General features: G+C 20.9%; 5 protein-coding genes across 5 annotated transcripts; 3 read left to right on the top strand and 2 right to left on the bottom strand.

Moving 5' to 3' along the window:
- Positions 1–322: 322 nt before the first annotated feature.
- Positions 323–1,755, bottom strand: DDB_G0269816 (kin17-like protein; the record flags this gene model as incomplete). The annotated part of the gene is made up of 2 exons (XM_641223.1): positions 323–1,534; positions 1,630–1,755. 2 exons carry the CDS (start codon positions 1,753–1,755, stop codon positions 323–325), a joined length of 1,338 nt encoding a protein of 445 aa, XP_646315.1.
- A 669-nt stretch (positions 1,756–2,424) lies between these two features.
- ncbp1 (initiation factor eIF-4 gamma middle domain-containing protein) lies at positions 2,425–5,076 on the top strand (the record flags this gene model as incomplete). The annotated part of the gene is made up of 4 exons (XM_641222.1): positions 2,425–2,675; positions 2,820–3,132; positions 3,218–3,514; positions 3,619–5,076. The coding sequence occupies 4 exons, from the start codon at positions 2,425–2,427 to the stop codon at positions 5,074–5,076; spliced, it is 2,319 nt and encodes a 772-aa protein (XP_646314.1).
- Positions 5,077–5,281: 205 nt separating this feature from the next.
- On the bottom strand, positions 5,282–5,890 carry DDB_G0270654 (hypothetical protein; the record flags this gene model as incomplete). The annotated part of the gene is made up of 2 exons (XM_641221.1): positions 5,282–5,619; positions 5,761–5,890. 2 exons carry the CDS (start codon positions 5,888–5,890, stop codon positions 5,282–5,284), a joined length of 468 nt encoding a protein of 155 aa, XP_646313.1.
- Positions 5,891–7,485: 1,595 nt separating this feature from the next.
- Positions 7,486–8,136, top strand: DDB_G0269812 (hypothetical protein; the record flags this gene model as incomplete). Its single annotated transcript, XM_641220.1, has 1 exon — positions 7,486–8,136. One exon carries the CDS (start codon positions 7,486–7,488, stop codon positions 8,134–8,136), a length of 651 nt encoding a protein of 216 aa, XP_646312.1.
- A 422-nt stretch (positions 8,137–8,558) lies between these two features.
- Positions 8,559–13,375, top strand: DDB_G0269810 (hypothetical protein; the record flags this gene model as incomplete). The annotated part of the gene is made up of 2 exons (XM_641219.1): positions 8,559–10,652; positions 11,324–13,375. The coding sequence occupies 2 exons, from the start codon at positions 8,559–8,561 to the stop codon at positions 13,373–13,375; spliced, it is 4,146 nt and encodes a 1,381-aa protein (XP_646311.1).
- Positions 13,376–13,497: the final 122 nt, after the last annotated feature.

Here is a 13,497-nt window from a genome sequence, read left to right as displayed (position 1 = left end):
GAATTTATTACTAATAATACTAGTACTAAATTGTTGGTAAAGATTGAAAACTTGTATTTACGGAATTAGCACCACCACTACATATATTTTTTATTGATTTATCAATACAATTTGAATAATTAAAACCTTTTTTTTTTTTTTTTTTTTTTTTCACAATGAATCTTCTTTTGGTTTGTTTATTTTTTTTTTATTTTTTTAAAATATTGATTTACCAATATAATTTGATAAAACATTTAATTTAATTTTATTTTTTTTCATAATGAATCTTCTTTTGATTTGTTTGTATATTTTTTTTTTTTATTTTTTTTTTTTATTTTTTTTTTTAATATTGTTTACTAAAACTTTCATATGGTAATGTTATTGTTATATCATTATCTTTTATATAAAGTTTTGCATTAAAATCATCGAAATTTACATTTTTAATTGTTGCTTCTTTTCCTCTATATTTTCCATTTACAATTATAACTGTACTACCAATTTGAGGTATAACAGTTTCTAAAAAGGTTTGATCAATCTTTAAAATATCACCAGAATCCAATAGTTTTACTTTTGCTAAAAATTCATTTTCCACTGAAACAATATAACCTTTTTGTTTAAAATATTTACCATTTGCTAATTCTTTATCTATAATTTTAATTACAATATCTTTTATAATCCATGGTTTTTCTTCATTATTATTATTATTACTATTTAATTGCTGTTGTTGTTGTTGTTGTTGTTGTTGTTGTTGTTGTTGTTGTTGTTGTTGTTGTTGTTGTTGTTGTTGTTGTTGTTGTTGTTGTTGTTGTTGTTGTTGTTGTTGTTTTTCAAATTCTAATTTTTCTTTTTGTTGTCTTTCTTTTTCTTTTTCTTTAAACATAATCTCTTCAATTGCTGACATTTTCTTTGCATATGGTTTTGGATTTGTTTGGTCATTATAATTGTTGTTACTACTATTATTATCATTAGTTTTTAATTTATCAAATATATTTTTATTAGTTGTAGTAGTAGTAGTATTGGTTGTTGTAGTAGTAGTATTGGTTGTTGATTTAATATTGAGTTCTAATAAAGACATTTTCTCTAAATCTTCTTTTGATAATTCAGTTGGTTTAATTTCATCTTGTTCAATTTTATTTTTATTTAATTCTTTAATTTGTTTTTCAATTTGTAATCTTTGCCTTTCTTCTTCATTTAATTCTGCTTTTTCTTTTTTCTCTTCAGATACCTTTCTCATTACATATTCAGGATCTCTATTGATATATCTAATGAACCAACCTTTTGGAGTTTCTTCAACTTCACACTTTGATGTTTTACCTAAATATTTAACAAATTCAGTTAAACTTGTCCATTCAGTTGCATTCATATGAATATGATGTCTATCTTTAATATATTCTGCATAAACTTGATTTGCTGGTACCCTAGAATTTATAAATTGTCTTGACATAATTCTTAAAAAATCTTCTTCAAATTCTTTACTATATTGTGATACTATAAAACTAGATTTATTTGAAAATACTTCCATTTGTCTCATATGAGATTCTGATGATATATGACACTTTTTTTAAAAAAAAAAAAAAAAAAAAAAAAAAAAATTATTAGTAATTATTATTTAATTAAATAAATAGATATATATATACATTTGATAAATACCTTAAAACCATTTTCATCACGACATTGTTTTTCACATAATTGACAATACCATCTTAATCTTTGTAAACCTTTTGCTTTTATTTTATTTGCTATTTGTTTAGGTGTTAATGCATCTCCTTTACCCATTATTGTGTTGTTTAATATGAATTTATATTATTGGTTAAATAAAGAAAATAAAATAAAAAATAAAATAAAATAAAAAATAAAATAAAAAATTTTAAAAAATAAAAAAATAAAAAAAAAAAAAAATAAAAATAAAAATTAAATAAAATTTATCTTTGATTGTTTGTGAGTTTTGAAATGAATTTTTTTTTTTTTTTTTTTTTGGTGAAATTATATAAATAGAAATTTCGGTTAAAGGGAAAAAAAAAAAAAAAAAAATGAAAAAATAATATTTTTTAAAAAAAAAAAATAATAATAAATATAATAATAATAAAAAAAAACTGAATGATAGTATTAATAAAATATAATTTAATTAAAAAAAAAAAAAAAAAAAAAAAAAAAAAAAAAAAAAAACCGGATTACCTATATTGATTCCTTAAAAAGTTTTTTATTTATTTATTTTTTTTTTTTTTTAAAATTTTTTTCGAAAATGGTTTTTTTTTTTTTTTTTTTTTTTTTTTTTTTTTTTTTTCATTTTCTCAAAAGTTTTTTTTTTTAAAAAATTTATTTTTCATATATTTTTATTTTTATTAAAACGAATATTAAGTTCGTTGTTGTAAATTTAAAGAAAATAAAAAAAAAAAAATAAAAAGGAATAATATAAAAAAATAAAAAAAATACATTCACAAAAAAATGGCATATCAAAATAATGGTGGTAATTTCAGAGGACCAAGACATAGTTTTAATGGACAACCATCAGGTAGAGGTAACTTTCAAAGACATGATCCAGAAGAAGATTTTAAATCAAAATTAACTTCACTCATCGTTAGAATTGGTGATAAAGCAACAAGTAGTTTAGAATCAAATATTGATGCATTAGCAAATGCATTATTAGCCGATATTCCAAAACAATCTTCATTAATTCAAGATATTTTATTTAAATGGTAAGAATAAAATAAAATAAAATAAAATAAAAAATATAAAAAAATAAAAATGTACAAAATAATTAACAATCTCTGGGATATACTAATACTATTTCTATTATTAAAATAAAATAAAATAAATAAAATAAAATAAATAAAAAAAAGTGTTTCATCATTAACATATAAAACACCAATTTATGCAACATTAGTTGGTTTAATTAATGTAAAGAATTCAGAATTTGGTAAAGAAGTTGTTTGTAGATTAGTTGATGAAATATTTAGTGCAATGGAAAAGAAGAAATTTCATAATGCAAAATTATTAATTAGATTCATTCCAGAATTAGTAAATGCAAATGTACTCACAATCAATGCTATATTCGAATTATATGAAACTTTATTATCAGTTTTAAATACATCAGATTATACACCAAATAAAGCTGATTATTTCGTTTTCTTAGTATTATCAACTATTCCATGGGTAATTATTTATTTTATTTATTTATTTTATTAATTTATTAATTTATTAATTTATTTTTTTTTTTTTAAAAAAAAAAAAAAAAAAGATTGGTGAACATTTATCACATAATCATTCAGGTCAATTAGATGCAGTAATTGAAGAATGTGAATCATATATACAATCAAGATCAACAGGTGATAAAAAGTTTTATCAAGCATATAATAATGGATATACAGATGATCGTTTAGAATCAATGTTAAAACAAATTAAATCATTACGTGATTGTGATCAACCATGGATTGTAAATGGTATTTTAAGACCATATAAACATTTTAATGAAACACTTACATCATCATCATCACAACAACATATTTTACCAACAATTCATTTCCCTGAGGATGAAGTAAGTTTTTAATAATAATATAATTTATTTATTTAATTATTAATTTATTTATTAATTATTTTATTTTATTTTATTTTATTTTTTTTTATTTTTAAAAAAAATAGAAATTAGAATATCCAAATAATTTAAATAAACCATTATTTAGAGTACTTAGTAATGATAATAATAATTCAGTTGAAAGATATATTGTAGAAGATTATATAATTGATATTTTATCATTCTTCAATTCAGATCATAAAGAATGTTCAAAGTTTATTTATTCATTACCAGTTGAAAATGAAATCGATGATATTGTAGTAGAGACAATATTGGGTGAAATGTTTATGTTACCAGAACCAACTTTTAAACCAATTTACTATAGTGTTTTATTTGTTGATTTCTTTAAATCTCAACCATCAGTTATTCCAGTATTTGCATATGCAATCAATTTATTATTTGAAAATATTCATAAATTAGATTTTGAAGTTATGGATCGTTTCGCTTTAGCATTTGCACATCATCTTTCAAATTTTGATTATAAATGGATTTGGTCTGATTGGGCTCAATCATTAGTACCACCAACAGCAGCAGCAGCAGCAGCAGCAGCAACAACAACTGTTGAAGGTAGTACTTCAAATGAAAATAAAGAAGATTCCACAGCAACAACAACAGCAATAATTGAAGATGAAAATCAAATTAGAAATAGAGAATTAAGAATTATATATATTAAACGTGTTTTATCATCACTTTGTCGTTTATCATATTTAGAAAAGATTAAACAAAATTTACCAAGTGAATATCATCAATATTTACCACCATCACCTGCACCAACATTTAAATTTTTAAATGCAGATAATCCAGAAGAGGAATCAAAAGAATTGATTGCAGAATCTCATAAACTTCTTTTATCATTCAAGACCAAGGAACCATTGGAGAATATTATCTCTCATGTTGCCAATATTCCATCACATATAAACATTGTAGAGTTATTGACAAAATGTATCCTTCAAATTGGTTCAACCTCATTCTCTCATTTAACATATGCCATCGAAAGATATATCACCCTCTTTAAAACAGTTTTGAAATCTCAAGATGATCGTCAAGAATGTATTCGTTCAATCTTTGAATTTTGGAAACTCTCTCATCAACATATTGTCATTGTTGTTGATAAATTTGTAACATTTAAAATCATTTATCCAATCGATACAGTAACTTGGTTTATGAAACCTGAGAATATAGATCGTTTCATCACTGAACCTTTCACTTGGGAATGTCTTCATAATTCAATTCAAAAAACAATTATCATCATTCAAACACTAACTTTAGATCTTGAAGAGAATCAAAGTCAAGAGAAAGAATTCAAATTAAATACTTCAATCAGTGAACAACAATTACTCTTGGCTGAATTGGTCAAAGGTTTAGGTTCAATTCTATCAAGTGAAAAATATCAATTGGGTGCTTCTTCAAAACTTTTAATCTCTGGTCAATTAAAATCAATAATTAGAAAATATTTTAATCAAATGAAACCAGTAATTCAATCACAACCACAATTATCAAATATTATTAATCAATATACACAATAGAAAAATAAATTAAATTAAATTAAATTAAAATAAAACAAAATAAATAAAAAAAAAAAAAAACAAAATAAAAAAAAATAAAAAAAATAATCTCTTAAATTCTTATGTGAACTCCTTAAGTTTTAATAAATTTTTTTATTTTTTTATTTAAATGTTTTATTTGATATTTATTTAGTAATTTCTTTTATTATTTGTATTAATATGTATCTTAATCTTTGTTAAAATCGTTATTATTATTTTTTTTTATAGGATCATCAATTTCTGGATGAAGGAATGCTTGACGTTGGAACAACCCATCTGAAATATCATTTGCTTCATAATCTTTATTAATATTACTACCACTATCACTGCCATCAGTGTTTTTTACTCTTTTTCTTATAGTATCTACGTAATCTGTATTATTATTATTATCATTATCATTTTGTTGTTTTAAATGTGATAAGAATAATATTCTTAAACCTATTGGTTTGATACATTTTTCCCAATCTTTGTCAGTTAATAAAGAAGCAGTATTGAAATCAATAATTAAATGATCTTTAAGTGATTCTAAAATTATTTTTGAATTTCTAGATTTTTTTAAAATAATGAAAATGAAGCTAATAACTTGACCCAATCTGAAATAAAACAGCTAGAAATAGCTCACAATTTTATTCAAAAGCATGAATATAATAACGAAAAAAACAAAACTCTTATAGATTATTTGGTAAATAATGGAAATCAATATGATGATTGCTTCAATGTTGATTAAGCCACCAAATTTTGCCAAAATAATATTGATGACGTAAAAGATAAAGTTAGAGGATTGTTTGGGAAACATGTTTCATTTGGTGGTGTCAAGAGTAAAAATAGAACCCTTCAAAAATATAATGAATTTTGTCAATTATATATTTTAAAAGGATACCATGCCTATCAAAAATTCAAAGACCTTTTTAGAGGTACAATTTCATACGAGAATTATATTAATCAAATGAAAACAATTGATAAAAAAAATTTAAAAAAAAAATTTCTGAAATTAAATATCGCACTGAAGGTGTTTATCGTGCATGTTATGTTATCTTAAATATTGATTCTCTTAACTTTGAATTAAAGATTGTTAAAAATGTAGAAAATTACACTGGTGCACATGAATGGTATGAGTTATCTCGTGATCCTAGTATTGAATGAATATTTATCAAAAAGATAATCCACTAAATCTTTAAAAGCTAATTAAAAATATTAGAAACCATTATAAATCTTTATAAATTTTTTTCAACTTACAATTATTTTTTAAGCTCATAAGGCAAAGAATTATTTGTTTAAAAAAAAAAGAATTTAAAATTTTATATATATATTGATTTTATTTAATATGTATGATTTGGTGTTTGATAATAATTTATTAAAAAAAAATTTTGGCTTTTATATTCTTTTTTTCTTTTTTTTTCACAATTTAAAAAAAATTCTTTTTCCCATTTTAATTTTATTAATAAAATTTTCAAATTAGGTACCCAAACAATTTTTTTTTCCCATTTTAATTTTATTAATAAAATATTCCAATTACACACCCAAATAAAAAAAAATTTCCATCTTTTTTTTTTCTTTTTTTTTTTTTTTTTTCCCAATAATGATTTTATTTTATTTTTTTTAATAGATTTAGTGTAGATTAATAGAGCACTCAAAAATACACAAAATGATATAAAATATATAAAAAACGAATGTAATTATTATTATTTTTGATTTTTTTTTTAATGGGTGTCTAATTTTTTATTTGTTCACATATTAATTTTATTTTTAAAAAAAATATATAGCTCAAATAATTCTTTTTTTTAAAATGCTGAAATTTTTATATCCAACCATCCTTATGTTTTTATCAAATTAATATAACTAAATTGTTTAAAAAAAAAAAAAAAAAAAAAAAAAAAATTTATTTTTATTTTATTTAAAACAAATTTATTTTTTTATTTATTTATTTTATTTTATTTATTTCTTTTTATTTTTATTTTATTTTATTTTATTTTTATAATTATTATTATTATTACTATTATTATTATTAATATTTTTATTATTATTATTATTATTATTTATTATTAGAGATTTTCTGTGATTAATTCATTTGGAAAATGGACTCTTATCACAAATTTGCCAGGATTATCTGATTTGGAAATTCTTTAAAACACAACAAAACTGGTATGCTGTAATAAAAGGTGAAAATAATAAAATATTTTAATAATAATTTTAAAATCAAATTTTATTTATTTGTTCTCACATTGATGTGAAAAAAAAAAAAACAAAAAAAACAATTTTTTTTTGGTTTTTTTTTTGGTTTTTTTTTTTTTTTTTTTTTGGTGAAATTTATCACTTTTTTTATTTTTTTATTTTTTTCATTTGATTTTTAATTTTAAAAAAAAAAAAAACAATCCGAAATCAATTAAAAAAATGGATAATAATAATATAAATAATGAAAATAATGAAAATAAATCATCATTTTTTTCATTTGATAATTTACCAAAACATATAATGGCACCATCATTTTTAAATAAAGAAATGCCATTAAGTATGTTTTTTATTTCAGCAGGTTGTTTATCAGCAGTTGGATTTGGTGTTGGTTTATTAGTTGGTTTAAGAAAGAATGGAGGAATTAGACAAACAATTAGAACAGCACCACCTGGTGTAGTTGGATCCGCTGTTAAAGCATTAATTGGTGGTACTGCAATTTGTGCCGCAATGACAACAGGTTTAGTTTATGTTTTAAAAAGTGCCTACAATATTGAAACTGTCAAAGATTTTGGTGATATGATGAGAGGTAAAAAATCTGAAAAAATTCCAAATTTAATTTTGACTGAAACCCAAAATTCAACCAATCTTGATAATAATAACATAATAAATTTCCCAATTGATGAATCAAAATTAACTGATGAAGAAAAATTAATTCATAAAGAAAATATTAAAGCTTTAAAAGCAATGAAATATTTACCATATACTGATGAAGATTTTAAAGAAAATAATAATAATAATAATAATAGTAATAATAATAATAGTGGTGAAACCAACAATTTTCTTGACAAAAATAGTGAAAAAAAAAAGTAATTTATTTTTTTGGGAAATAAAAAAAAAAGTCACTTTTTCAAAAGTCAAAAAAAAAGAAAAAAAAAAAAAAAAGACTTTTCCCAAAGTGCAAAAAAAAAAAAAAAATGCAAATAAAAAAAAAATAAAAATAAAAAAAAAAAAAATGTGTGGCAAAAAACAACGACCCAAGATTCAAAAAAATGAAAACACAAATCTGTTTTCGAAAAAATTTTAAAAAAAATGGCTATTTATTCAGCTGATGCCTTATTTTTTTTAAAAAAAAAAATTAGAAAAAAAAGTGATTTTTTTTGGTATTTTTTTTTACATATAATTTTTTTTTTTTTTTCAATTCTTTTCTTTTTTTTTTTTTCTTTTTTTTTTTTTTTTTTTTTTTCAATAATTTTTTTTACCCATTTTTTTTTTTTTTTTATTTCTATTTACCAATGGATAATAACAACAATAATAATAGTAATAATAACAGTAATAGTAAAATTGGTAATGAAATTCCTAATAATAAAAATAAAAGAAAATTTGAAAATGAAGAAACAATTGAGAGTGATGATTTTGATCAAAGTTATTCCATAGATGACGATTATGATGAAAATTTAAATAATAATTATAGAAATAACTATAATAATAATACCTATAATAATAATACTTATAATAATAATAGCAATATTAATAATAATAATAATAATAATAATAATATTAATAATAGTAATAATAATAATAATAATATTAATAATAATAATAATAATAATAATAATAATTATAATAATAATAATATTAACAATAATAATAGCTACAGCAAAAGTGGCAACCAAAATAATAATAATTTCAATGATAACAGCAATAATAATAATAATAGTAATAATAATAATAATAATAATAATAATAATAATAATAATAATAATAATAATAATAATAATATTAATAATATTAACTTTAATAATAATAATTCCAAAGGAGAAATAAAAAGAGTTGGCAAAAAAAGAGGTGCTTCTTGGAATGATAAACAAAGTGATGAGTTGTGGAATTTATTTCACGAGTTATATGCAAGCGGAGCATATAAATCAAACCAAGCCATTGCCAAACATATCCATTCAATGCAAATTTTTCCAAGCCACTTTTCATGTGAACAGGTTTATGATAAAATTACAAACTTAAAAAAGAAAGCCAACAAAAATAAAGATAAACCTCCAAAATTACCAAAACCTTCCAAACCCTCAAAATATAATTTAAATAATATTATTGAAAATAATTTTAATAATAATAATAATAATAATTTTAACAATTCAAGTAATAGTAATAATAATAATAATAATAATAATAATAATAATAATAATAATAATAATAATAATAGTAATAATAATGACTTTTCTTATGATGATTCACCGCCATTAAATCAAAAGAGAAAGGAACCACGTACTTCAATTGAAATTTCAAGTAATTTCAATGCACCAAGTATGAGTCCAATTGTTAATTCACCAGCTTCTTCCTCCTCTTCCTCTCCAAATAATATTAGATTCAATAATAATAATAATAATAATAATAATAATAATAATAATAATAATAATAATAATAATAATAATAATAATAATAATAATATAAATAATAATATAAACAATAGTAATTTAAATAATAATAATAATAATAATAATAATAATAATAATAATAATAATAATAATAATAATAATAATAATAATAATAATAATAATAATAATAATAATATAAATAATAATAATTTCCAAAACAATAGAAATAGCAATTGTAGATCAAATCATAATGATGATTTCAATTATCATACCCAAAACAATAATGGCAATAATAATTATAATAGCTATAATAATAGTAATAGTAATAGTAATAGTAATAGTAATAGTAATATTAATAGTAATAGTAATAGTAATAGTAATAGTAATAGTAATAGTAATAGTAATAGTAATAATAGTAATAGTAATAATAATAATAATAACAATACCAATAATAATAACAATAATAATAATAGTAATGAATGTAGTGATTGCGCAGAATTAAAAGTTATTAATAGAGTGTATTCTGACCAAATTGAAAGTCTTGAGGATACAATTAAACAACTGAGAGAGAAAATAAAACAACAAGCAAGATTACTTGAAGGTCAATCTCAAATAAATGATAACCCTACAATAACCATCACAACTTCCACTTTTTCAACTATTGATAAACCTAATAATACTTTTATTAATAATGATAATAATATTATCAATAGAATCAATAATAATAAAGAAGATAATAATAAAGAGGAAGAGGCAGGAGCAGAAGAAGAAACAGAAAGAGAAGATATAATGGAGAACATTGAAAGTAAAAATACCACCAGTAATAGTGCAAATAAACAATGTAACATTAATGATAGTGATAACGATAACGATAACGATATTGACAATAATAAAAATAAAAATAAAAATAATAATAATAATAATAATAATAATAATAATAATAAAAATAATAATATTGTTGATAATGAAATACATGATGATAACGAAAAAAAGGAATTATCTGTTAGTTTATCACCAAATTCAAAAAGTGATATGAGGCAATCTGATTCATATTTTGATGAAGAAACAAGTATCCAAATTATAAAATAGTAAATAGTAATAAATATATAAATATACATATAGTTTGTTGGTGTTTAAATGACACATACAATTTGTACAATACATCCTATTTTTTTTTTTTTTTTTTTTTTTTTTTTTTTTTTTTTTTAATTAAAAAAGAAAAAATATATTAAAATAAAAAATGATTAAATAATAATAGTAAAAATAATAATTAAAATAAAAAACGATTAAATAATAATTATAATAATAATATTAATAATAATAAAAAAAACAATATAATAAAAACAAAATTTTATAAAACTTCTTTTTATTTTTTGTTTACTTTTTTTTTTTTCATATTATCACTATTATTATTTTTTTTTTTTTCTAATCAAAATTTATCCTTTTTTTTATTAATTTTTTAATTTATTTTATTTTTATTTATTTCCATCTTTTTACTTTTTTTTATTTATTTTATTTTTTATTTTCCAAAAAAAAACTAATTAATGACTTGGAACAGCACCTGACCAAATTTTTATTTTTTTTTTTTTTTTTTTATTTTTTTTATTTTTTTTATTTTTTGAAATAATTGTCTAAGTGAAGCAATATAAAAAAAAAAAAAAAAAAATTAAAAGGTTTCCACATCAAATAAACCAATAATGAATAGAAATGACTTTAATGAAGATTATTTTATTGATGAAATTGATAATGGTTATTTAAATAATGATTGTAATAATGGTAAAAATGCAAATAGCAACAACAATAGAAACAACCACCACCGCCATCATAATTCCCACAATCCTCATAACCGTAGAAATAGTCATATAAATCAACAAGGTGACAATGAAAATGGTAATAATGATAGAGATGATGATGCTGATGATGATGATGACGATGGCGATGATGATAATAATAATAATAATAATAATAATAATAATAGTAATAATAATTATGATAATGATAGTTTTGGAGGATATAATTTAGATAGTGATTTTGAAGATGATGAAAAGGATGAAGATTCAGATTATGAAAATGGTGTTTCATTATCAAATGTGAGTTTAAAAAGAAAGAGAAAAAATAGACATACTTACAATATAATTTCACCAGATCAATCACCAGATCGATCACCATCACCTTTGACTACAACTGCATCATTTTCAACAATATTTTCATCTTCACCATCACCATCAAAAAAAGTTGACAGGAGAAAAGTTTGGACAGATGAAGAGTTTGAAGAATTGAGGCAAATTTATTTTAAGGTTTTACAATTTGGTTTCACAAGCGATGTAAAACTTTATTCTCAAATTTATAAAATAACCTCAAACAATACCCTCTTAAAACATTTTTCAGATAGTCAAGTCTTTTCAAAACTTAGAAATGCTAAACATAGAAATTTTTTAGAAAATCCAAAAAATAAATTATTTAATGATAACAATTTTTCAACACCAAAAAATGATACAACTACAGAATCACCAATTAAAGCTGTACCAAGAACGCTCAATACTACAAATACACCAATTAAAGCTTCCCCAAAAACTCCCAATCAAACTCCCAATAAGGAACAACAACAACAACAACAACAACAACAACAACAACAACAACAACAACAACAACAACAACAACAACAACAACAACAACAACAACAACAACAACAACAACAACAACAAAAATCACCTCTTCAACAAACAATACAAACACATCAACCACAAATGCAACCAATACAAGTACAACAAATACAATTACAACAACAACTACAACAACAACAACAACTACTACAACAACAACGACTATTACAAGCACAACAACAACAACAACAACCACAACAACAACAACAACAACAACAACAACAACAACAACAACAACAACAACAACAACAACAACAACAACAACCACAACCACAACCACAACCAATTATAACACAACCTCAAAAATCACCACAACAAACTAATACCACTTTACCAACCCAAAACTCACCATTTGGGCATACCTTGACCAATACTATTTATAACTCTAATACAAGTAATAATAGTTTAAATAGTTTTTTCAATAGTATATTAAATAGTCAAACACCAACCACAGGATCTAATTTGGGATATATTCAAAAATTAAGAGATCAAATTAGATTATTGGAAGAAGATAATGAAAAATTAAGTCAAAGAGAAAAGGAAAGGGACAAAAAAGAAAAAGAAAGATTAGAAAAGGAAAAACTGGAAGAGGAGAAAAAAATAAAAATAAAACTTGAAGGTGATAACAATAATAACAATAATAATAATAATAATAAAAAAATTAATGAATTAATAAATAATAATAATAATAATAATAATAATAATAATAATAATAATAATAATAATAATCAAAATGTAGTATCACCATATTATAATGAAGATAATGATAGAATAATATCAATCAACTCTGCTGTTATTATTCGATCTCAACACAATGATGATTTTTATCTAGTCTTCCCCTCATATGGTCCAAACATAAAGATTAAATTCATTAAAATTGTAAATAATCGTTATCAAGTGGAAGTAACATCAACAAATGGTAATAGTTTGGATTGTACTTCTCTTTATTATATAAAGTGTTGGGAGGGTTATGAAGATCCAACTATGTGTATTATCAAGCACAGCAACTTGGAACATAAAGCTTTGGTATTTAAAAAATCCTTACCAGTTTATAATCTTTAAATTAATAAAAAAAAAATTTAATCAGATTTTCTTATAAATTTTTATTTTTAGTTTTCTTTGAAAAAAAATTTTATCAATAATAATAAATAATTATCAACTTTAATTTATTTTTATCAAAATTT

The sequence above is a fragment of the Dictyostelium discoideum genome (genome assembly GCF_000004695.1).
Source record: "Dictyostelium discoideum AX4 chromosome 1 chromosome, whole genome shotgun sequence".
NCBI classification, from domain to species: Eukaryota; Evosea; class Eumycetozoa; order Dictyosteliales; family Dictyosteliaceae; genus Dictyostelium; species Dictyostelium discoideum.
This window is presented reverse-complemented; position numbering and strand designations above follow the sequence as displayed.